Here is a 26,407-nt window from a genome sequence, read left to right as displayed (position 1 = left end):
TATGATTCAGGTCAGCCACAGAAATATTGCCTGGCCAAAACAGTACTTGGATTCCCAAGGTAAATCTGAATTACGTCATTCTGAAAAGTGACGCGAAATGCTCAGGAGACCGTGTCCGTCGTGTTTAAGCCAGTACCCACCCCGTGTGTCTCTGAAATGCGTGCTTCCTCATTCCTGGCTTCCTTTGTCCCCCTTGCACACTGCCTGTCTTCCTCTTCTGTGTCTGCCTGCCTTCCTTCACCCCACCTCCTTCCTCTTTCCCTCTCTCCTCTCCCCTCCCCGAGTTCCAACTGTGTAAGTTTCTGTAAGTACAGAGATGAGAGGATGCATTCAGCTCTTTTTTGTTCCAAATTCTGCCCCCTCAACCTTTGACCAGCTGTCTTCCTTTTCCATGCTGCCCCCTCTGTCCTTCTGTTTCCTCTGCCATTTCGGATCTCATCCATCTCCCCACATTGCTGCTGCGTTTTACCCCTTGTCCTTGTTCCTGCTCACTGTGTCTTCCCCTGTCTGCTGGGTTCCTCATTCGCCCTCAGCTCTGGTCCTCCTTTAACTCCTCCACTTCTCGATTCACTATGGTGATGCCTCTCCTGGCCCCTACCAATGAAGAACTCCTCCATTAAAAAGTTTTATTCACCAAGAAATCCTCTCGCCTCCCATCATTTCTAAACCCCTTTCTTTCTACTTCAGCGTAAATCCTGTCTCTCCCCCTCCTCACCTGTTCTAGTCTCTACCTGTCACCTAGATCTCTTCTCTCTGCAGAGAAGTCTGTATCAGGGCATCAGAGCACCAGTGTCCGGGAATGATGTGCTTACCGAGTTAGGGCTTCCCATTAGGAAATGATTTGCCTCCTGCTCCTGGAATAGGCCCTCTGAGAGATTCCTGTTTGCCCTGAGGACACCTGGGTCAGCTGCTGCAGCTGTATTCTTGAGACAAAACTCTACCACATGTCTGGTGACATTACTTCAGCTCAGATTTGTGGATCCCTAGACAGATACCCATGAGTTGCCTGGCAAATCCCATGGATGGAGGAGCCTGGTACGCTGCAGTCCATGGGGTCGCTAAGAGTCGGACATGACTGAGCAACATCACTTTCACTTTTCACTTTCATGCATTGGAGAAGGAAATGGCAACCCACTCCAGTGTTCTTGCCTGGAGAATCCCAGGGACAGGGGAGCCTGGTGGGCTGCCATCTCTGGGTGGCAGAGTCGGACACGACTGAAGTGACTTAGCAGCAGCAGCAGCAGACAGGTACCCATGAGTTGCTTTAAGGCTAAGAGTTATCCACGACAGTTACTCCAGGCCCATGTTAGCACTGTGATGCTGGGAAAAGCCACCATTTTAGACTTCGGTCACATGGGCTGCATCTGCCATAAAAACACGCTCACTCTGTAGGCACATCCCTCATGTTAGAGCTCAAGATGTGGGGGCACCTGGGACAGGCTGATATCAACCCCTGCAAATGATGACTGTTTAAACAGTTCTAGTTTCCCTTGGTGGGGATAGGGAGATCTCTTTTCTAAACATATACATGTGGATATATGTGTGTATGCACATACACCTATTTCATATTGCATATATTTATGCAAAAGTAATAAAGTACGTTATAACAACATGTCCCTATATCCGCATTTCAGTGTTCATCTTTTTAAAAAAAAGACATTTTCTTACATAATAAATAATACCATATTATACCTAAAAAACTAATCATCAGTCCTTTTCATCATTCTATATCCAGTCCATTTTCATATTTCCCAAATTCTTCCAAAATGTTCTTTAGAGTCAGTTGATTTTAGGACAACACACTGCATTTGGTTTTTATGTCCCTTGAGTCTTTTAATCTAATAGAAGCCTGTTTCTCATTTCACTGGCATGTCAAAAAGACTGGCCTGGATTGGGTCTGACTGCTGCCTCATGGCATGATTTAACTTTTGCCACCGCCTCTTGGATTTTCTACAAACTGAAAGTCACATTTAAAGGCTTGGTTAGATTCCAGTTAAACACTGAGCAGAACACACAAGATTTTGTGCACTGGTTTACACGTCATTGGTAAGTTAATGTTCACCAATGAGTAGAACACACTCTAAGTGATCTTGTGCACTGGTTTACTTATCATTGGTAAGTTAAGGTTTACCAGTGAGTAGAACATACTCTAAGTGATCACATGCACTGGTTTATCTGTCACTGGTAAGTTAAGTTTCACCACAGTGTTTGGGCACTGACAGCCTCCATGATAAACTTAGGTTTTTTTTCCTTCTGCCACCAAAAACAATCTGTGTGGTATGACTTTGTCATTGTGTAGTCTCCAGTTCCCCATAAACTCTTCACCTGATGTTTTAATTTGAATCATTAAGTCTTGTCTGGTATAAGAATTCCAACTTTTGTCAGTTGGTCTGCATTGGGATTCTTCTGTGAAGTACAAGGTTTTCTTCTCTTGATGCTATTTGATTATCCTGAAATACATTTTCTGCCAAAAAGTATATGTTTCAGTCTTTTTGTTACAGTAACTTGTTACGAAGACTAAATAGATGGTGACTGTATATTTTATCGTCAAAACCAGGACATTTTGTGAAGGAAAGGGTTGCTATTAATACTTATAGTGAAATAACAGGTGTAAACTGGAAATCTCCTAGTCAAGCAGGAACATTTGATTGTCTTAGCTAAATGAAACCGGAGGTTTCATTTTTCCCTTTGTTTTCTCTTGAAGACTCTTCTTTACTTTCAGGGATTGGAACCAATCAGTTCCTGCCAATTATGGAAATTGTGTGTCGACCCTGAGTTAGCTGGCCCCATATTTCTGTTATCTTCATAGGACATTTTGGCACTTTTTGTATTATAGCTCAGTGCCCAAGATGTCTAGCTGGCCTGCCTTTAATTCCATTGTGCCAGGAGGCCAAGTATTGGAGTCTCTTTATTCTTCCCCATCTTAGTCCTGGGCACTTTCCTTTTCTTAGCCAGGAAAACCCTCCCAGCATGCGGAGAAGACCAATGGCTCTTTGGATTCACCCATTTGCTTGCGTATTCCACATGTCATTCCAGTGTGGTCCAGGGAAGGTCCTCTGAAGTTCAGGAATGGTGCTGATGAGGCTGTAACTCACCAGTCTTGAGCATCACTCACTCCCAATACTGAATTCATTTTCACAGGGTGACTCAACACAGTTCCTTTCTCTGAATTCGAGATAGTTGTTACCCTTTTCCTTTCTGACTTTTGTGTACTTTCCACTGATATATCTTCAGTATTTTATCCTGCATGTTTGCTTCATGTGGGGGCTTCTATGTTGCTCTGTCTTTATGATAAAAATTTTAAAACTTTGTTGATATTCTGGATCTAATTTCTTGAACAGTATCACCACCTTACAGAATTTAAGACCAGCCTCCCTTAGTACTGACTGTCTCTCTTGCGACTCTTCAGTTTAGATTTGGGGAACATTTAGATATCAATATCTGATCTCTAGCAGTGTGAGAATTGGTGCCTGCCATGCACATCTGCTTAAAGTTTGCAGCTTAACAGCAGTTTTCTCCAGAAACCTTCTGGTTGTGAGAGTCAGTGCAGGCCACTTGCCAGGAATACTGAGAACAGAGCCCAAGCATGCCTCTCTTCTTCTTTTCTCTCTGGTGAACTCCTGTTTATCCTTCAAGACCCAATTCAAGAGTCACACCCTCTGAAAGTCTTGCCCAATACCAGAGGTTATGTGTCACTCTGCCGTGTATCTTTTTTTTTAATGGCTGTGCTGGGTCTTCGTTGCTTTGCAGGCTTTCCTTTAGTTGCAGCAAGCAGGGCCGTCCCTCTAGTTGTGGTGAATAGGCTTTTCGCTGCGGTGGTTTCTCTTGTTGCCAAACATGGGCTCTCGGGCACACGGGCTTCAGAAGTTGCAGTTCCCAGGCTCTGGAGCTCAGGCTCAATAGTTGTGAGACATGGGCTTAGTTGCACTGTGGCATGTGGGGTCCTCCCGGACCAGAGATTGAGCCAATGCTCCTCCGTTGGCAGGCAGATTCTTTGCCACTGAGCCATCTGGGAAGCCCTGCCCTGTATCTTAACACTTGTACAAATCTCTTTTGTGTCTGTTATCATACTTACTGAAGTGTCTCTCCCCTCTGCCCATAGTGCTTAACATTGGGTGCTCACATTTGACCTTTGCAAATGATTGTTCCCATGAAATAACACTTAGATAATTTCCACAGTTTCAGTGACCATGACGTAGGCACTGTCTGTCTTTGGCTGTTGTAAATGAACTATGATGTGCCAGAGCTACAGGCATTTAAGTCTCTTTTTTTCCTGCCATTTTTGAATGTCTGGCATCCTTGAAAAGCTATTACCAAAAGAGCTTGAACACGTTTTTTTTTTGCTGAACACTTCCTATGTGTTAGATTCTGTGTAGTTGTTTACATGCAAAGCTGTAGATATTTCTTATTATCTCCAGGAAACAGAGGAGAAAATAGGGTCTCAGAGGGGCTGAGTAACTTGTTCAAGGTCACACAATTAGTAAGTGATAGAAGTAAGAACTAAAGTCAGATTTGCTGCCTCTGAAGCCCAAGTTTTTAATAACTGAAACCCACCCTCACAAAGGAGGATAGATGGATGGATAGATAGATAGAGAGTTGAAGAAATGAATAAGAGATTGATTGATAATTGACAGGTATGTTGATGATAGACTAATAAATAAATTTTTTGTTTGCTTAGTCCCTGAGCCATGTCCAACTCTTTTGCAACCCCTGGTGGACTGTAGCCCACCAGGCTTCTCTGTCCATGGGATTTGCCGGGAAAGAATACTGGAGTGGGTTGCCATTTCCTTCTCCAGGGATCCCATGTAGGGATCAAACCCATGTCTCCTGCATTGGCAGGCAGATTCTTTACCACTGACACACCAGGGAAGCCAGTAGATAAATATGAGTTTAAAATCACTTACCATGAAAGATGCAAATTACTTATTAATCTTCATAATGTTATTGCAGTGCCAGGTGGTACAATGGTAATGAACCTGCCTGTCAATGCAGGAGATGCCAGAGACGTGGGTTTAGTCCCTAGGTCAAGAAGATCCCCTGGAGTAGGAAATGGTCACCCACTCCAATATTCTGGCCTGGAAAATTCAATGGACAGGGGAACGTGGCAGTCTACAGTCCTTGGGGTTGCAAAGGGTCAGGCATGACTGAGTATGAGCATGATAGTGTTGCCTGTATGTAGTTCTGTGTGTGTAAGATCAATGGGAAAATTAAGTAGAATTTACTGGGAAATACACCCACAAGGGTTTTGATTATCATCCAGAAAATTCAACTGTGCCACCTGGGAAGCTCTATCTGTGTTTAACAATATATCAGTTTTTCATACAACATGGAAGATTTTGTAAGTCACAAATAATTGAGAAATACTGTTTCTTTATTTTAGTCTAGAGTTTGAACCTTTTTTTCCCATATTTCATCCAATAACTTTTTACTGGAGTCAAACTAGAGCCATAAAAACACTAAAATAATTTGAGCTTTCCTTATTCTACTTTGATTAGCCAACTTGCTGATCATAATAAAACAATCAGATGGCTCAAAAGGACAGGCAACACTGGTAGAAGCAAAGAGATGGGAAATTCTAGATGAGCAGTTTAGGAAAAATTTGCAGTTGGCTTTCATTTGGCATGTTCTTCCAGTTCTATTTAATGAAAGACTAAAAAAGCATTCTAAGATGCAGGAGAGTTTTGTAGAGTCCCTTATTACCTTTTTTGTTGTTGTTGTTGTTGTTGTTTTAAGTCTGAGGACTCTGAATATCTTTAGGTAAAGAGCACAATAAACAGATGGCTATAGGTTTACTTTTTTTTCCCCCCCTTTTTTTGCTGTGGTTCACCACTTGCCTTAATATAGTGAGACATCAGGTCAAATGAGTTCACTGCCTATAGTACCAAAAGTTCCCTGACATTAGCTAGAGAACACGGATCTCAATCAACTTGTCATGTAGTGTGCAGTCTTCACACTGCAGGCGTTTGGCAAAGGACTGCTCTGTCCATGTTCACTGTAAAGTGAAAGTGAAAGTCATTCAGTCGTATCTGACTCTTTGTGATCCCCATGGACTATACAGTGTATGTTCACCATAAGGGACCAAGTAATCCCTAATCTTGCTTTCCTGAAGTGCCCTCCAAGGTTGTCAGTAAATCAGAAACCTTTTTTGAAATTTCTGCATGTGTCACAGCCCATAAATCCAAAGTACATGATAATTGACTTTTGAGCATAAGTCAGGTTTGGAGTTTACTTCTAACTTCATGTTTAAATTTTTAATTTAAAAATGCACAAGGAATTTGAATGTTGGATTTTAAATGCAAAATGAGTTTTTGGAGGTAGGTTAGCATATCTACTTGATTTCAGGCTGAATCCTTGAAGAAGTACCTTGTTAATTGACTCCTGTGCCAAACACTTGAACCCAAGAGTATGTAGGCTCTGACTCTCGTAGCCGTTATAACTTTACCCTTTATCTGATGATTAAAAGGAAGTATAAGCCTACTGCAGGCTTTTAGAGGCAGATGAGACATCATATGGTGAGACCATTGAGTCAAAGTCTAGCATTTGTGGAATTACATCTGCCTCTCCTCACCTGTGGGACTTTGGCTCTGTAAGTTTCATTTGCCTCAGATGTATGTGCTCTGTAATCTCTAAAGTGAACGAAAGTGAAAGTGAAGTCGCTCAGTCGCGTCCAACTCTTTGCGACCCGTGGACTGTAGCCCACCAAGTTCCTCCGTCCATGGGATTCTCCGGGCAAGAATACTGGTAGTGGATTGCCATTTCCTTCTCCAGGGGATCTTCCTGACCCAGGGATTGAACCCAGGTCTCCCACATTGCAGGCAGACACTTTAACCTCTGTGCCATCTTTAAACTCTCTTGTAAATTCTGAAATCCTTTGATTCTGTAACAGTAGATTGCCTTTATGTGAGAAACCATTATCCTATGCAATCAAGTGAAAACCTGGCACTCCTCCCCAAATTTACCTGGAAATTTATGGGCAGAGAGATTATTCTCTACATAGTTAAATTACTCAAAATGCTATTTTGAGCTCAGAAGAGGATAATTGATCCTGAATATGTTTGCTTCCCCCCGCCCCGCCAAAGAGTGAGAGTAATAACATGGAATGGACCTTTTTTTCACCTGAGTGACATATTTACTTCTATTTTTGTTTTCTTTTATCTAATGAGCCATATCTCCTAATAACCTTTCACAAGAATGAAACAAAATACACCCTGTAATTTGGGCTCTCAGTAGGCTCAATGGTAAAGAATTCGCCTGCCAGTGCAGGAAATGTAGGAGACTCTGGTTTGATCCCTGGGTTGCAAAGATCCCCTGGAGGAGGAAATGGTAACCCACTCCAGTATTCTTGCCTGGAGAATCCCATGGACAGAGGAGCCTGGCGGACTACACAGTCCATGGAATCTCAAAGAGTTGGACACAACTGAGCATGCACGCATCCTGTAATTTGTCTTCTACAGTGAAGAATCCATCAGATTCTAAGACTTGGTCTCTAGTATCGCTTTTTCAAAATGCCTGGAGCCGCTAGAGATGGTAAGACTTAGATAAGACTAACTTCTTTCTAACCTTTATTACAGAGATGTGATAGGGAAAGGGCTTACCTCAACACCTGCTGATCATTCATGCACTCTGCTTGAAGAGTAGGCTGGGCATGGGAGACACGCTTCACTCTTGCTGCTTGCTCGTGTTTCGGCAGAGCATTTGCATGTTCAGTTGCTTTTCCTCTTCTTTACAGTCCCTTACCACAGTCCACTCAGGATGACATGGTACCCAGATGAAAACAGGGGCGCTGTTACTACAGAACAGGATTGGAAAACCTGTAGGCCAAACTCAGCCTGCTGCCTATCTTTATAAATTAGGTTTTATTAGAACATAGCCAAGTCCATTTGTTTATGTATTGTCCAAAGCTCGTTTTGTGCCCAGTGGCAGAGTTTGAATCGTTGCAACAGAAGCTGAATGGCACACAGAGCCTAAAATACTTACTATCTGATTTCAGCCCCCACCCCGACCCCACAAAAGAAAAGAAAAAAGTTGCAACTTCTTCCTCCATGGAAGAAGGCTGAATATTAAAAGGTAGCTAATATTCTGCTTCCATTTCTGCCATTTAGGGAGACCCTACCTTATGCCTGGGATGCTCAAAATCAACCTGGAGATTGGTTTTTGAGAACGGAGAAAGGATGGCCTGCTGGCCCTCAGCAGTACTCCTTCAGTAAACTTGCTTTGCACAAGAAAATTTCAGATAGGAAGTGAGCTTCAGAGAGTGCCAGATTGTATTCCCTGGCAGTACCTCTGAATGCCATGCAAGGATGTCCAGTACTAATGATGGAATAAATGACCAGAAACATTGACTGAGTAGATTTGGCTCTGAGGACAAGGATTGTGTCTTATGTGTCTTGTCTTTGGCCCCATGTGGTGCCTGGTATAGCTGGTTTAGGAGGGCATGATGGGATTTAACAGTCATTGTAACCAAAGGTAGGACTGACCTGCTTCTGAAAGGGGCCTAACATAACACGTGCCTGACTGGGAGGTAACCCCACCTCCAGTCTCAGGTGAGCTCAGGACCTCTGCTTTCTCCATCTGGCCCATTCCTTTATTTTGACTCCTCACCTGCCAAGCCCTCTTTGAACTCTGATGGGCTTACCCTGATGTTCTTCTTCTTGAGCACAAGGGCATCTTGATTTAAAGAATTTTGATCTGTAATTAGTTTAACTAACTTAATATGACCAGCTCCTCAAACCCAGACATCCTTGTTAAAATGGAAGTTTTGATTCTACAGAACCAGTATCCAAGTTATGGAGACATGACCGTGAGAGGCCGGCAGCGACCTTTCGCTCACGGCCGTCTCTTGTCTACTGTCACTGTCAGATGGCTATTAGCTGGCACATTTATCTCCACTGCTAGAACGCAAGCTCCTTGAGGACAGGATTCACATCTTTTTTTTTTCTTTGTGGCTCCCACCCAGGGCTATGCACAGTGCCCAGCCTTCAATATAGGCTTTCAGGGAAAGTTGTTGAATGATAATGATAAAAGAGTAAGTAATTTATGTGTCTGCTGATTTCTTCCCATCTCTCTTCTCTTTCCTTTTTAGCCTGTTCTAGTCCCCTTAGGTCTGCACCATGTAACTCATCCTCCACTTTTCTACACAATTCTCCAGTGACCAGTTCATAATCATCTCTCCCTTCTTAATGCATTCATAGTTAGCACCTCACAATTTGGCACTTAATTATTTCTTAATTGATTCATCTGTGCTATCTTTACTTCCCAGGTAACCTGATGTCCCTACAGGCAAAGAATATGTATATATATGTGTGTGTGTGTGTATATATATATTTATATACATATAAGTATTTTTTATCAGCTCCCTGTGCTAGCCCCCCTCCTTTTCCAACACACACAGTGACTTGAATTTGCCATACAACAGATTTTCAATAAATATGTGTAAATTAACTGAAAAATGAATTAAGCACTGTCATTACAGTTCAAGAAAGGCAGACTAGAATAAGAAGTAGCCTTCTGATGCTTGATACATCTTAGAAGTATAAAAATTGTGTCATAATTAGTCAACAGCTTTGAAAATTGTCATATAAAAGATGAATAAATTAAGAAAGCCAAACAGGCAAATTGAAAAGGCCTCTCTTTTCCCCTCCTCTTCTCTTTCTGTATCTCTGTCTCTTTCACTGTCTCTTCCGTTGTTTTGGTTGTTGTGATATAGTTAATTTGGGACTCCATGGTAGTTCTGCTGTAAAGAATCCACCTGCAATGCAGATGATGCAAGTTCAATCCCTGGGTCAGGAAGATGCCCTGGAGAAAGAAATGTCAACCCACTCCAGTATTCTTGCCAGAGGAGCCTGATGGGCCACAGTCCATGGGGTCCCCAGAGTCAGACCCAACTTAGTGACTAAACCACCACCACACCACATGGTTGATTTACAGTGTTAGTTCCAGTGCACAACAAATTGATCCAGTTATTTGTATACATATTCAGTTATACATGTACATATATTCATTCTTTTTCAGATTCTTTTCTCACATAGCTTATCATAGAACCTTAAGTAGAGTCCTCTGTGCTATAGAGTAGGTCCTTGTTGATCATCTATCTTATATATAGTTGTGTGTGTATATGCATTCCAAGCTCCTGATTTATCCCTTTCCCCACCATTGTTGTTTGTTTTTTTGCTCTTTTAATTACCAGGTCAATTTGTTTGAGCAACAGACTTAGTTAGGAGTCTTTTGCTCTGACCTAGGCCTGGTCCTGGAGCCTGCCTGAATCACATAGAGCTGCCAGCTCCTTCCCCGCTTGACACTGGTAGTCTTTTTATGGTTGACATTGAGATCAACTATCCATATATAACATACTGAAACTGTTTATAAATGTAGTGATATAGTATCTTTTTATGAGCTATTTAATTTACTTTCAAAAAATCTGATTTTCTGAGTTGGTTTAGTTTTTTGGCAAAGAAAGATTGAAATACATGGTCTTTCCTGTTTTATACTGCAGAATATTTTCCCTTGAGTAGCTTTCATAAACTGTGAGATTGTAGCCCCCTGCTACCACTAGGTGATCTTGTTTTAAATCTGGAATTTTGTATTTAAAACAAATAATTTCCTATGAACAAATTCTCTGCTCTACCTCCTTGAACTCTGATCATGGTGTGCCAGATTTAAAGAGGAAAAAGGAAAGTTGAGCTCTTGAGAAGATAAAAGTGTTTGTGTAATGAGTAATCAGAAATCCTGTGCAGCTAAGCCACCTAACCAGATTACCAGCCAGGCTGTTCTGAACAGCAGGATCTACCAAAGGAGAGGGGACACATAGGTGGGTTTTGGCACCAAAATCTGTGCTTGACTGTCCCCTCAGGATGGCAGTTTTGCAGAACAGTTACTTTCTTTTTAAAAAAAAAAAAAAAAAAGGCCACCTTGAATGTTTCTTTTACTTTTTTCCTTTGAATCCTGTGGTCACATCACAACTGTATAGTAGTGTGTGTTTCTAGTTTCTTAGCTTCTACTGCTTTTGACAGTGTCAAACAAGATCTCAGGCATGATCCAGCTTTCAAGTACCCTAAAACTGTTCCTCTTACAGTGAGGTCTTAGTTTTTTGTTTTTTTCTTTAATAAAGTCAACCTAGTTTTTCTTACCTTTTCATTAATTAAAAATGTAAAATTCTACACAGAATCATTTTCTGTGCTGGGGCTTCATCTTAATATCTGACCTGAACTGCAAATCTCTTACTAATAAACAGCCTTGGTAGGAGGCTCTTACACAGGAGTTAAAGAACCCTGATACATGGCCCATAGTGTTGTTACATTAAATGCTCCAAGGTGCTGTATTCAGTTATCTTACTATGTGTGGTTTGATTTAGACCCAATGTCAGAGATTTCTTTTTCCACTTACCACCCATCGGTTCTTTCCCCCTTTTGGTGTAATTGATAAGGCTTGTATGCCTAATACTTGTGTTAATTTTTTGTAACCCCAGCTGTAAATTGGTACAGTTTACTTGCTGAGTCATCTCAAAATTTTATTCATGTTTCTTTCACTTAAAAAAAAACCACTTGAATTTCTAATTTCTATGCTATTCTTGGCTTAGATTTCAATTATCCTTCCAGTCATAGGTAGTAGAGCAGGGCTTTTTCTATTTACTTTAAAAAAGTTCTCATTACGTGTCAAATTGGAGCATAAATTAAATTTGAAGGTCAACTCAAAACAGTATTCTTGCCTAGTGAAACCCATGGACAGAGGGCCCTGACAGGTTGCAGTCAATGGGGTCTCAAAGAGTCGGACACGACTGAGCAACGAACATTTTCAAAACCGGTAACTGACAAACTTGTCAAAAACTAAGGAATCTCTTTTAAAAATATTCAGAAGAAGGATGCCATATTTAATTTGGAGCATATTATTTTAGTGACATTCAAGTTTATCCCATATATTTTTAATCATTTAAAGTAATGGATTATATTCCATTTATGAATTTATTATTGTTCTGCAACCAGAGATGGGATCCTGAAGTTAAGTGTAAAAGGAATTTAGCAATTACAAAGTGTAATTATAAACAAATGGGCATCATTTCCTTAAGTCTTTCATATAAATCAGTCATGCAAGAGAAGGATGGTTCATGGATAATCCCCAAGGATTAGAGACAGATCAGAAAGTTTCCCAGAAAATGACTCTTTCCAAAATATGCATTCTTTCCTTCCCTGATAAACTCCCCTGTTCCTCCTCTTCATATAACCCTTTTCTTCCCACAAGCTGGTAAACTCCTTTCAGGCAGGGACCATATCCTGGGGATCTTCATTTCCTCAGCTCCCTTCGAGATGGTTGTTGAATTTCAGAATGACCTTGCATTTTTTTCATGGTAGGAAAGGAACCATGGAACTTTTACTAACATGAGTCTCTTTGTTGTCTTGCTTTTCACTGTAAACCATCAGAAGCCTGTTTCTTCCATTAAAGATATTGTGTCACAATCATCTGTTAATATGGAGAAGGCAATGGCACCCCACTCCAGTACTCTTGCCTGGAAAATCCCATGGACGGGGGAGCCTGGTAGGCTGCAGTCCATGGGGTCACGAACAGTTGGACACAACTGAGCAACTTCACTTTCACTTTTCACTTTCATGCATTGGAGAAGGAAATGGCAACCCACTCCAGTGTTCTTGCCTGGAGAATCCCCGGGACAGGGGAGCCTGATGGGCTGCCGTCTATGGGGTCACACAGAGTCAGACACAACTGAAGTGACTTAGCAGCAGCAGCAGCAGAGTGAATTCCAGGGCCGGAAAGCTTGATACTGATAGGCATAAAACGGATATACCAATTATATCATTCAGTGGCCAGACCCTAAAAGAATATCAGGAAACACATCAACTCAATGAAGTTAAATGGATGCTGCCTTTCCTTTCTGTGTTGTCTTTACATTCATCAGAGGCAAGTTAATTCAGAATTTGGTTCTTGCACAATGCAGGCCAGTAATAACCCAGAGAGGTAGTTACATGAAGATGGATACCTAACAACCCCCATCCTCTTTTGTTTTCTCCTAGAAGGTATAACCTACCTTTCTAACCACTACAGTGTTTTCTATAAAGTAGTTTTAATTTGGGTCACATGTTGAGCAACTGCTATTTTCCAGTCCCTTGGTGGAGTGTTGGTGACCAGCCACGAACAAAGGGAATCATGGTCCCTGACCCCATGGAATGTGAGAACCCTAAATGGGCAATCGTCTGTGGGGAAAATGTTGAGTCTTTTTTTTAAAAAAAGCAGTTATGAAGTTTTCAATTATTAAGTGTCTCAAAGCAGTGAAAAGTGATTAAATCCCCATGAATGGATTGGAGTAAAATGAGTTTAATCAACTAAACTTCCCATTTTCTGGCACAATCCTAAATAAGTGTTCATTCCTAGACAGTTAAATAAGTCCCATGTGAACCATGGAGTTTTCTCTCTCTGACATCAGGAAAGAGCTACTACAAGCCACTTGTTACATACACATTGCCTTGGAAATGTACCTTGTACCTGTCACCATAACAACACCCCAAGAATGACCTCAGCAGCCACTCAAAATCATTCCTACAAAACAAATTGTAGCTATAATTAACTCTCTGAATTTACTCTGCAATATAAGTTTGTCCAGACCTCAATGTTTCTCTGTTAAAGGTTAAATGAATGGAATAATCCAGAATGAACCCATCCCTCCCATATTCCATCAAAATTTTCCCCCCAAATTGGAGGTGCTTCAGTGGAAAGTGCAATTCAGTTAAGAGATTATTCCATTGTTACCTCTTCTCAGAATGAGACAAGAATCAACAAATGAGCAGGCAGTAGTCTTATCGTGCTAGAATTCCACTTCTAAGGGAATAGAGTGACTATTTTCCCTAAGCAAATGTGAAATGCAAGAGGTGCTGTGAGTCCCTCCCAAGTCCTGAAGCCCAGAATGAGGGGGCCACATGGGACTGAGGCTTATGCAGGTAGAAGCTGTCCACATTGGCCTCTTTGGCAGTGAAGATGCTCATCTAGGCACGTTTTGCCAGTTCCTCCAATTATCTGCAACAAGTCTTCAGTCCTGGTGTAGCTTCTGAGCCACCCAGATCCTCCTGTAGAAGAGAGTTCGGATGTCTTTGGTTTGGTTGGAGGGTTTGTTGTTCTGTTTTTCTAGTCTTGTTTTGGGGTGTTCTAGGTTGGATAGCATATTCAAAAGCAGAGACATTACTTTGCTGACTAAGGTCCATCTAGTCAAGGCTATGGTTTTTCCTGTGGTCATGTATGGATGTGAGAGTTGGACTGTGAAGAAGGCTGAGCGCCAAAGAATTGATGCTTTTGAACTGTGGTGTTGCAGAAGACTCCTGAGAGTCCCTTGGACTGCAAGGAGATCCAGCCAGTCCATTCTGAAGGAGATCAGTCCTAGGATTTCTTTGGAAGGAATGATGCTGAAGCTGAAACTCCAGTACTTTGGCCACCTCATGCAAAGAGTTGACTCATTGGAAAGGACTCTGATGCTGGGAGGGATTGGGGGCAGGAGGAGAAGGGGATGACAGAGGATGAGATGGCTGGATGGCATCACTGACTCGATGGACATGAGCCTGAGTGAACTCTTGGAGTTGGTGATGGACAGGGAGGCCTGGCGTGCTGTGATTCATGGGGTCGAAGAGAGTCGGAGACGACTGAACGACTGAACTAAACTGAACTGAGGTTGGATTTTGTTTAACTTGGTTCTGGCTCTAGATAATGTATGTTGCAACTAGCAAACATTGATACCAGTTCCTTTCATGTATGTTTTTTTTTTCTTTTGTTGGCCTATATCAATGAACCGGACCTTTCTTTACACCATCCAACTGAAGCAAAACAACAAGGATGTCAGGCAAGAAGTGCAGTTTGCTTTCCAGCTAATTGGAAATGTATGAGAATCTTTAATGACCATTTTCTTGCCTTGAAATATGTTGAAACCTGGGCAATGAATAGATAGAATAGAGCCTAGCAAGCAGCAAGCGCCCGGTATAGCTAATTGTTAGGTTGACATTGTTACTCTCTGAACTATGGTTATATTGAAAAGCAGCAAAAGAATGATGAAGGGGGAAAATATTCTTGCAAGTGTGAATGCTTCAGATATTTAGCTACCATCTCAGTAGTGCCCGAGGTTCAGGAAGACACACCACTGACAGTACTTTTAGGGCAGCCTCTGAACTCAGGTCAGTGGCTTTCAGTTGCAGATGTGTATCCTGACTCTTACTCCATCGTGTTTTTCCCAGAGCTCAGTTCCCCTTCTAAATTGGAGAGAGAGACCTACAAGGTTCTCACGTGCAGTGTGACAGGAAATCTCCCACTTCATATGCGGGTTCTTTCAATTCTGTGCAAAGTGCATGCGCCCGCATGCTAAGGCACTTCAGTCGTGTCCAACTCTTTCTGACTGCATGGACTGTAGTCCTCCAAGCTCCTCTATCCATGGGGATTCTCCAGGCAAGGATACTGGAGTGGGTCGCCATGCCCTCCTTCAGGGGATCTTGCCGTGCCTTCAGGGGATATTCCTGACTCAAGGATCAAACCCACATCTCATGTCTCCTGCATTGGCAGGTGGGTTCTTTATCATTAGTGCCACCTGGGAAGCCCTCTGTGCAAAATGCATATTTAAAAACAAAGTGGCAAGGTGTGGTCTGTTGAGTTCATCTTCAAGAAGCAGAAAGTCACAATTTCTCTTCCCACTGGAACACATGAACCCCTTGTGTACAAGACTCGGTCACTTTCTGTTCTGACCTCTGGATAAGGTGAAGTGAGTAGAAGTGATTTATTGGGCAGCTTGTTTCTAAACAAGCTTGCCAATGGGAACTGGAAGTTCTCTGATTCCTCTGAATTAAATTTTTGTATATGGTAGTTAAATAAATGATGATCTTGCAGATTTCAAAATGTATGTTCATTTCAAGTTTTTCAAATCAGTACCTGGTAAATCAGAATACTCCATTATACAGAGTAACCAGTTATATTTACATTTATGGAGTGATGAGCTGGTTTATCTGTAGAATGAGATACAGGCCAGCTCCCAGAACATTGGCTCATTAACCCCATCAGGCACCTCCAACACTGTGCCAAGACATTGCCTCACATTTGGAGTCCAGTCCATTTTTATACTTCCTTCCTGCCTCTCAAGCTCATATTCTCCCAGCCTCTCCCTCTTTTTGTCCCCTAGCTACTTTTGTAATAATTAAAAGTATCAGGCTGATTCCTATCAGTCAGTAGAGAGCTAATTGCCAGCTAGAGAATCACTGATATATTTGAGGTAAGGTCACTAGAATATTCATTAGTTGTTTTGTATTAAAAATTTCCAGACTAATACTTTTTTGTCTTGAAGAATTGATACAGCTGCAAAAAGGCGGTAATTTATTTCTTTATTAAAGCCAGACCTAGCTCTACTGTTTTATGATCCCATGAATCTTAGAGACTTATTGTGGTATTTTTTTCACTACTCAGTTTCAAATTTAACCGTATCATTGATATGGAAACACCACTAGTAAGAAGGATATTTGAATAATGTTAAAACTAACTCTCAGCATAGGAAATCATCCATCCAATCAGCAAATAATCATGAAGTACTATTTGCCAGGCACTCGTTTACGTAGTAAGGAATAACAGAGGGTGAGACAAAATCCTTATCCTGTATAGGTCATGTCAACTGAGTTTTTATGCTCTTGCTAAGTTGTGCCTCACACCAGACATCCCCTGTTCTGTATCTCAGAACTCACTCTGTCTTGTTCGTGGGCATAAAGGTATTGAGGATATAGTCTCTTTCATGTCTATAATGGTTCTACCTTTTCTTTAAATCTTATTCACATGTTAGTTACTTTCTGTATATCCTTTGTAGTTGCATGTTTTGAAATCTTATCTGTGCTCCATCCCTTTCAGGGCCAAAGGGAATATAGGGTCTCTTTGAAATCATGAGGATACCATGCAGAACAGTTATATTTACCTGTTTCTCATCAGTTATGTGATTTCTCACCAATTATGTGATTCTCACAGTTGCACATATTTTTGTAATTTTAGAGAATGAAATATAACATTTTTGAAATGACAAAATTCTACTGGTAGAGAACATATGTGTGGTTGCCAGGGGTTAGAATTGGGATGAGTAACACAAAGAAGTTTTTCTGATAGCAGAACAATTCTGTATCCTGATTGTGGTGGTGACTGCACAGATCTCTATGTGAAATAAAATTTCATAGTTGTATATACCCTCCAAAAATATATGTGTGTAAAAATTGATGAAATCTTAATAACGTCTGTAGTTTAGTTAATATTATTGGATCAATGTCAGATTCTTGGTTTTGATAATGTACTATGGTCACATAAGATGTTTTGGGGGAAATTAAATAAGGACACAGGAGAATTCTCTGTAATATTATTGCAGCTGCTTGTGAGTCTAAAATTATTTCACAGTGAAAAGCCTCTTTTTTTTTTAATGGAGACATGTTATATAAGCAGATACATTTAAAGTTTAGGTGTGATGATTCTATATACTGGGAATATCTGGCATTAGATATTGATGCCTCAGTAGCTAGAAATCTTGTGGCTTCACATTAATTGCGAATGACTCAAACTTTGGATAGAGTTGAGGACGTAGTATGCTCTTGTCTTATAAGGAAATACATTCCAGGAAAGGACTCTGGTGTTCTGTAAAAAAGGAAAAAAAAAATGCATCCAGACCTTATATGTCACTCTGTTATCTGTTTATTTATACAAATAACATTTGTGTACATAATTCAAAAGCTGTTTGCTTAAAACTCCTGCTCAATCACCAGACCTGCTAAACAAGTAGAGGGCAGGAGACTGATTTAATTCTTTTCTTCTCCCCCTTTACTTTTGGTCTGGGTTCTATTTGATTGCAAGAGAAGAAATGAGAAATACTGTGAACCGGATCATCGTAGATGGACAGCCTTGTTATGACTTGTGGAAGGCTGACGGCATCTGTCACTTTGTGATTTTCTCTTTCTTTTCTCTTAGGATGCATTGTTTCCCTTCCTTCTCCATCAGTAGGCCATGTACGATGGCGTCACTGACATTCTCACTGTCTTCCCTCCTCCAGCTATCTTAATGACTTGGACCGCGTTGCCGACCCTGCCTACCTGCCTACGCAACAAGATGTGCTCAGAGTTCGAGTCCCCACCACAGGGATCATCGAATACCCCTTCGATTTACAAAGTGTCATTTTCAGGTAGTAACTGAGTCCAGAAAATCCACTTCTGAGCTCTTACACCTAGAGCATGTTGGTGAATATATATTGAAATCGTCTAGACTTTAAAACAATAACACCTTTATACCAATTATTATCATTAGATACACAAATGAAGTAATGTGTCCCTGAGAGAGGAAGTAGAAGAAAAATGCATGAACTGGTTTCTTATTTCAGATTAAATCACTTAGAAATCAGTGAAATCAAAATAAGTTGCTTCAAAAATTTAAAACTGCATGGTTTTGAAAATGCATTGATTAACCTAGCCTAAATTTACATAGGAAAATAGAATGAAAATTTATTAATTTCTCCTTCACTACTGCTATTCTTTCTGGGTCTTCAGCAGAAGTAGTCTAATTTTTTCTAAGATGACAAAAAATAAGACTGCTTTCATTTAACCTCTTATTACACAATCGCTCAGATGTACTTTTAGTTAGAATACAAGCCACATGGTGCGTGGAGGAATGAAACCATGTGAATATGCTTTTGGGTCTAGAAAGTTGAGTTACTTGGAAGAACCCAACCCATTTAAGGCAGCTACATAGAATACAAGGTTGTGAAGTGGGAGTTAACGTAACTTCTACAGTGTGACTCTGCCATGTTACTCTGATAAGCAGGTCCTTCATCATTGCCTGCAAAGCACTGTGTGTTTTATTCTAATCAGTCTCAGCACCTGCGGTGGCATCTGGCTGCCATACACTACTCTGTTAGACATATCCATAAAGAGAAAGTGTCCATAAAGACACTTTGGAAATAACTTCTGAGCATCATTTTTTTCATTAATAAAATGGTTACATTAGATGATCACTAAGGTTCCTTATATCTTTAGCATTCTGGATTAAGTTTTGAGTTCATAGCATTTAGAGATCTTTAATTTGAAACACCACATTTCCATCTGCTTCTAACCTTGTTAGAATATTTTCAGAACACATGTAGCATTTCATGGATCATCTCCTCTTTGCTTTATGATTAGTGAAATCTGAAACCATGTCACTATTCCATCTTGGGAGGTTGTTTCCTTCATTTTGTGCACTAGCTTTTTTTTTTTTTTAATTTTGTGCACTAGCTTTTAAAGGACATATTTTGGTACTTCAATAAAAATAATGACAGAATAATAATTTTTTGCTACAATCAAAAGCATGTTATAGAGCTTAGCATGACAGGATTTCAGGAAATGAGGATTTCATATAAATGAACATACTATTCACTCAATACCAGAGAAGAGCTAGCATTTTAATATTTATATAAGATTCTAGTTTTGATGTCTAAGAATCTAGTTTTGATGTCTGTAGTTCATAGGTCCCCATGGATCCATCGTTTTGCCCCTCAGATATCTCTTTCATGAACACTTTTCAAAACAATCACTGGAACAACCTTGATTTCTTAATTTAGGTTTGACACTGAGAGCCAGGAAGACACCAAGAACAACTACAGTTCTCAACAAACACTTTCAGAACCCTACTCTCAAACTTTTGTACCTAAAACTCTCAATTTCTGAAAATATTTATCTTGTAGACGTTGTGTACATTTTAGTCAACAGTTTGAAGAAACTTAGATTCAATATTAAGTTCTGCTAGATATTTTCATGTGGACATTAGCATTAAAGTTAATTGATGTCAGTTCCTGAGCAACGAGTTAGCACAGAGTTGATGTGTAAAAAGCAAATTCTTGAAATAATTCATATGGTGGCTTCTTACAGCATTTTAATTCTATACTCATGACTTCTAGCAGCATAGCAAGTTGATTTGTGCGTAAGGCTTATTGCACCATGCTATCGGCATGATTGTACAAATTATTGTCAATATTGGAAGAAAAAAAGCCTCAAACGCTTGAAGATCAGTGGGGTTGTGTTTGCAAATTTACTTGCATTTACACGCTCATGTTGAAATGTATGGCATCTTACATCTTTTAAACGCATTTGATTAACCTAGCCTAAATTTACATAGGAAAATAGAATGAAAATTTACTACTTTCTCCTTCACTACTGCTACTCTTTCTGGGTAATACTTCTAGCTTCTGGGTAACATTTCTAGCTTCCTTGAGAAATACATGAAGATCTTCATTCTCATTTTATAGGAAAAGAAACTGAAGACCGTATTTGCCATTAGAGGTGAACACAAATAAAACTCATTTTGTTTCTGACTCTTCTGTGCTTGGTCAAATAAAATACCTTCTTTGCTTGGCTTAGCACAGGATTTCTTTCTTTTCTTTTTTTTTTTTTTACAAAGTCATAATTTTCATACATGCCAGGTAATCTTTTAATAACTGCAATGATTTATTATGTGGAATGTCTTGACTTTGATTTTGGGTAAAAGCAAATTAGTAGATGGTCAATAAATACTAATTGAATTGACTTTGGTGACCATTCTCTTCAGAAAGTACATTTCTTAAGTTTATAAGTAAAGCTATATTGATGCTTTTCTTTATGTGCCATTAATATGAATGTCATTAACCTTGCAGAATGGTCGATGTAGGGGGCCAGAGGTCAGAGAGAAGAAAATGGATACACTGCTTTGAAAACGTCACCTCTATCATGTTTCTAGTAGCGCTTAGTGAATATGATCAAGTTCTCGTGGAGTCAGACAATGAGGTGAGTGCTCTGTGAACAGGCAATGGATTATCATTTTAATATCTGATACAAATAACTGATGGGGCTTGGGGTAAACTGACTTCATTACTTTCTTAACTACTGATTTGAGAATTTTTTAAATAACCCTGTTGTACCACTCAGAACAATAAGATGTTTGAGCAGGTCTGTGTGTTCAGGTCTAATTAGACCCCATTTGATACTTTTTACACTAGACAGAGGCTCTGAAAATGAAAATAACCAGGAAATCCCTAGGCTAGTCATCACACTATTTTATAGCCTTCTTCCTACAGGATGGAGCTAAGAGTGTTGGAGTGAGTCAGCCTGTTTTGTTTTGTTTTCATTTTGTTTGAATCATTGTTTGTGTGAGGGGTGGGTCCCAAAGAATACTCAAAATCTCTCTTGGCAAATGTGAGTGATTTTGCAGCTGGGCTCTAAATCAGTTTGTTCTGGAGCCAAGAAGTGTCCTGGTGATGTGGCCTCTCTGCTCTTACAGAATTCTGGAGGCTATTGCATAACTTAATCTCTTCTAAGCACTGAGTGAATGAAAAAGCATCCTTGATATGCCTGTCTGGAGAGCTGATTCAGGGTTGTCATCTCCCTATTGCATAAAATTCTAACAAGTATAAATAAGGATTTTTAGGATGATAAAGGCACCATCATGAGTCAGAGTTGATTGTGGAGAATAATTAAGGGCCATATAAAGCAGTGACTTTGATCTGGAGTGTGGTGTGTGTATTGGGGAAATGGAGAAGACACCATTGTTTTCCTGCAAGAGGCAGAGTTTGCAGACTGACATGCCAATAGCAGATGTTAAATATCATCCTAATAGGGTAGAAAATAAAGAGAAGGACGTGAGAAATCCCCAATAGCTGATTAAAATAAGATCTGGCATATTAAAATGTACTTCTAATTTTGTACATTTTTGGGGTACACAAGAATTCTGGCTTCTTGGTCCTTTTAAATATTTTATTTTTCTTCAGGTGTTAGTATTTCCATTAAAATACAGACCAGTCCTCTTTAGCATTTCTTTTGTATATAGGATTGATAAAAAGTTGATGAACAAATATCCCATATGGAGATAAGTTACCTATTCATACATTTTGAGTGTTTCCTGGGTTAAAAGTATATGGCTTTTGAACCAAAGAAGTTCTTTTTTTTGTTTTTTTCATATATATCTTGTTATTTAAGGGACTTCTTTTTAATAATGAGGTTTAATCACCATTTGCCTTCTGTAACACAAAGTGCCTACAAAGTATAAGATATATGAGAATTATCACACTTGAGTTAAGCAGTTGCCATCAGAATTTTAGCTATGATATCTCAGTATGTATTTTTATTTTTATAGCTGTTTGTTATTCCATAATCTTTGGATATAATATTTTAAAGACATTGCATATTTGGAGAGAATATGACAACATTTTTCACTTATTTGAATGTTGAATCAAGACAAAAGATATTTTGAGGGCTCATTCTACTCTGTGCTTGATACCAGGGTATCTAAAGAGATACAGAAATGGGGGAAAAAAATTGACACTGACCTAAAGGACCTCATAAAAAGAAAGATGCTTTTGTCAGTATAGAGAGTAGGAGAGGAAAAAGTCCTTAGTTATAAAGGTCATCATTTCTCTTCTTTAATTTGCTGTCCAGTGAAATAAAATTTTAAGATGTTTTCAATTACAGAGAAGATATAAGAAGCATGCATACATTAATTTCTTTTGTCACTATTTACATATAGCTAGAGGAAAACAAATGTTTACCAATACATATTTTATATAAGATAAATGCATTATATTTATAAAGAAATATATTTTGTGATTTAATGCTAATGAGTTTACCACTTCAGAACTTGCAACTCATCAGCTAATTCTAGCACATAAATCCAGTTAAAGTTTCCAAAGAATGAAAGTTTCCACAGTAACTTGCCATTCAATGTATAAGTACTTAATGTACATCTAAAAATATATCAGTTTCTTGATTCCTGTGGTGATGTCTTATGCTTCAAATTAAAATAATAAATCTATTACTATTCATTAAGACTCCTTTATCACTTGTGCATACTTTTTAAGCCTACCTTGTAATTTTATGATGTTCTTTTCTCAAACATCAAGTCAAGTCTGATTGGTAATACTGGAGATGGCCTTAAACATAATAAGAAAAAATAATACTGCTCGTTAATTTCTTCATCTATGTTATCCATAGTCATCACTGTTGGTAATTGGAAAACACTATCAAAAGTATTTTTAAGTGTTGGGATGTAGTCCATTATTCTTTTTTATTTTCCAATTAGAATAATATATGAAAATGTCATTGCCTCTCTACTTTGTAAAATCTTTAAGACAACTCAGAACTATAGAATTCTACTTTCCCCACATTTTTAGGGTTTGGTGAGACGAAGCTGGAATAAACTCCTAAAACATTTTGTTCTTTTGAAATCTGATGTTCATAACTCTAATCCAAAGCAGACTTTGTTGTACTTCCCTTGATATATATTCATGAGAAAAACGTGGGAATGGATGCTGACAGTTGCCTTTTTATCTTGGGGAACTGTGGAAAATGCATTGCAGACCACTAGCAAAAGCAGTTAAAGGACGTATTTTATTTTAGGTTATTGCTTTGGCTTTTAATATTTTAAAACTTTATGTATTAGTCCTCATAGTTTTTATGTAGATATGCTTTTGTCTGTCTAGATTCTGTCTTCTCTAAGAGTTTGGGGAATTAATTTCTTTATTTTTTTTCTCCAAAGAAGGAAATATGTGGGCAAACAGTGGGTGAGCATAATCAGGGTTGTAGAGCTGTGTTGATTTCCATATTCCTTTTGCTGTCTTGGTTTCCCTGTGATAGCATACCAGCATGGAGCCAGCTATTCTGCTGTAATCCTTTCACGTGTACATTAATTATTTCAGTGTCCCTTAAAGCCCAAGAAACACAATAAAGCATTTGCATAACATAGTTCAGGTCATCAGTGTGTATCCAAATTCCATCTTTTAATCCTGTTTTTGTGGTTCTCTGTTATGTGAATATCTGAGCACTAAAACATTGTTATTTCTCAGATACTGACTCAGGGACTGTCTTACAGACCAAGCTTTTTATAGAATCACAAAAACTCAGACTCTTTTTCTTCAACACTTCTTTTTTGAGTGTATGCTTCCCGGTTCAGTTCAGTCGCTCAGTCGTGTCCAACACTTTGTGACCCCATGGACCACAGCACTCCAGGCCTCCCTGTCCATCAAAAGTCTGTAATACCATCCAACCATCTCATCCTCTGTTGTCCCCTGCTTCTCCTGCCCTCAATCTTTCCCAGCATCAGGATCTTTTCCAATGAGTCAGCTCTTTGCATCAGGTGGCCAAAGTATTGGAGTTTCATCTTTAACATCAGTCCTTCCAATGAACATTCAGGACTGATCTCCTTTAGGATGGACTGGTTGGACCTCCTTGCAGTCCAAGGGACTCTCAAGAGTCTTCTCCAACACCACAGTTCAAAAGCATCAATTCTTCTGCTCTCAGCTTACTTTATAGATTAAATTTTTGTTCATAAATTTTTTCATATTTATATGAAGTCTTTAAATGAAGCCATTTTGAAATTATTCAACTGCAACCAGAGCCTGAACATATTCTTTGAAAGTGTGAAGCACATGCTTTGTTCTACTCTAAAAACTCCAAGTGAAGTTTGGGAATTTTTCTCAGATAAAATTCAGCTCTGGTGAGAGGAAACTGACTAAAAATTGAGGAGAAGAAACCCAAACTCCAAAAGTTAAAGCTTAAGTTAAGGTATCCAGTCGTGGTGGGATTGGTTCTGCTACTGCTAAGTCACCTCAGTCTAGCCCTCCTTTATCCACTCTCAATCAAATTATGAAGTCAGAAACTACATCTTGCTCCTCAGTCATTAGTATAGTTATCTCTGAGTCATGGCCTGATTAATAGGAATATTCCTGAAAGATGTCCTACTTAAAAAAAAAAAAAATTAACCCCTTTCCCATTTCCTCATTCCTTTGTTCACTTTCAGCCACTTGTTTCTTTTCTAAACTCCATCACACACCCTTTTCATTCCCTGGCATTTCTGTTTCCTCATTATTTTGCTCCTTCTTAATTTCTTTGTTCTCAATGTTTGAAGGAAGCCAGGAGGAAGTGTTCTGACCACCATTTATGAGTCTGAACCAGAGGCCTGCACTTGGTGCTGGTAAGGGTGTGGGGAAGTAGATACACAGGGATACTTTTTGTGTGGATGTATATTGCAGATCTTTTAAAGACTTTACATGGAACATGTTTTAGTATAATCTCTGAAATAGTTTTGTATTAATTATATGGAAAATATTGTAAAATACTGTATTTGGTATAATCTGATTTCTGTAATTGCAACAAATTGCAAATGTAAGTGTTATATAGAGAAGGTTATTAGCATCCACCCGTTCCCCTGAAAAAAGAAAGGAAATAGAAGATTTTCTACCAAGACCAAAGTGTAAACAGTGATTGTCACTGTTGCTAGGTGATAGCATTACAAATAAGTAAAATGATAATTTTTTGAAGTAAAATAAAGCAAGACATCAGATTGGAACTTTAGCTCTGCTGTCTACCAACTTTGTTCATTTTTCTTTTCAATTATCTTTTTTTCTTTTTACTAATTTGTGGAAGTTGCTTATATTCTTGGATTTGAGCCTTTTGTTATGCATATTTCCAACATCTTATTCTACTCTGTAGCTTGCCATTTATTCTCGTAATGATATCTTTTGATCAACAGAAATTATAAACTTTAATATAATAAATATCTATTAGATTTTTCCTTTATATTAATGTTATATGCCTCTCTGTGTGTGTATATGTGCTTGTGTGTGTGTACACAATCACATACACACAGTAGGATGAAATAAATCACCTAAAAAATCTGGTTGAAAAGACAGTAAGGATTGGAAAGAGATTAAGAATTGAAGTAAAACCACATAGTTAGGTACCTTTCCAGCGGTAGTCCATAGATTTAGTCAAGTGTCTCCTGCTGCTGCTGCTGCTAAGTCGCTTCAGTCGTGTCTGACTCTGTGCAGCCCCATAGATGGCAGCCTACTAGGCTCCTCTGTCCCTGGGAATCTCCAGGCAAGAATACTGGAGTGGGTTGCCATTTCCTTCTCCAGTGCGTGAAAGTGAAGTCGCTCAGTTGTGCCCGACTGTTAGCGACCCCATGGACTGCAGCCGACCAGGCTCCTCCGTCCATGGGATTTTCCAGGCAAGAATACTGGAGTGGATGCCATCGCCTTCTCCTCAAGTGTCTCTTAGTTACCAATCAGTCAGTTTAGTTCAGTCGCTCAGTCGTGTCCAACTCTTTGCGACCCCATGAATCGCAGCACGCCAGGCCTCCCTGGCCATCACCAACTCCCGGAGTTCACTCAGACTCACGTCCATCGAGTCAGTGATGCCATCCAGCCATCTCATCCTCGGTTGTCCCCTTTTCCTTCTGCCCCCAATCCCTCCCAGCATCAGAGTCTTTTCCAATGAGTCAACTCTTCTCATGAGGTGGCCAAAGTACTGGAGCTTCAGCTTTAGCATCATTCCTTCCAAAGAAATCCCAGGGCTGATCTTCTTCAGAATGGACTGGTTGGATCTCCTTGCAGTCCAAGGGACTCTCAAGAATCTTCTCCAACACC

At 39.5% G+C, this 26,407-nt stretch overlaps 1 protein-coding gene across 1 annotated transcript in view; it reads left to right on the top strand.

Moving 5' to 3' along the window:
- Positions 1 to 26,407, top strand: part of GNAQ (G protein subunit alpha q) — a 317,188-nt gene that overhangs the window by 215,649 nt on the left and 75,132 nt on the right. Inside the window, exons 4-5 of the mRNA XM_052644816.1 lie at positions 18,041 to 18,169; positions 20,648 to 20,777. Of these exons, the coding sequence (XP_052500776.1) occupies positions 18,041 to 18,169; positions 20,648 to 20,777 (259 nt within the window). The remainder of the gene's footprint in view (positions 1 to 18,040; positions 18,170 to 20,647; positions 20,778 to 26,407) is intronic.

Source organism: Budorcas taxicolor, chromosome 8 (genome assembly GCF_023091745.1).
Source record: "Budorcas taxicolor isolate Tak-1 chromosome 8, Takin1.1, whole genome shotgun sequence".
In the NCBI taxonomy this organism is placed as follows: Eukaryota; Metazoa; Chordata; class Mammalia; order Artiodactyla; family Bovidae; genus Budorcas; species Budorcas taxicolor.
Note: the sequence above shows the minus strand (reverse complement) of the source record. Positions and strands in the feature narration are given on the sequence as shown.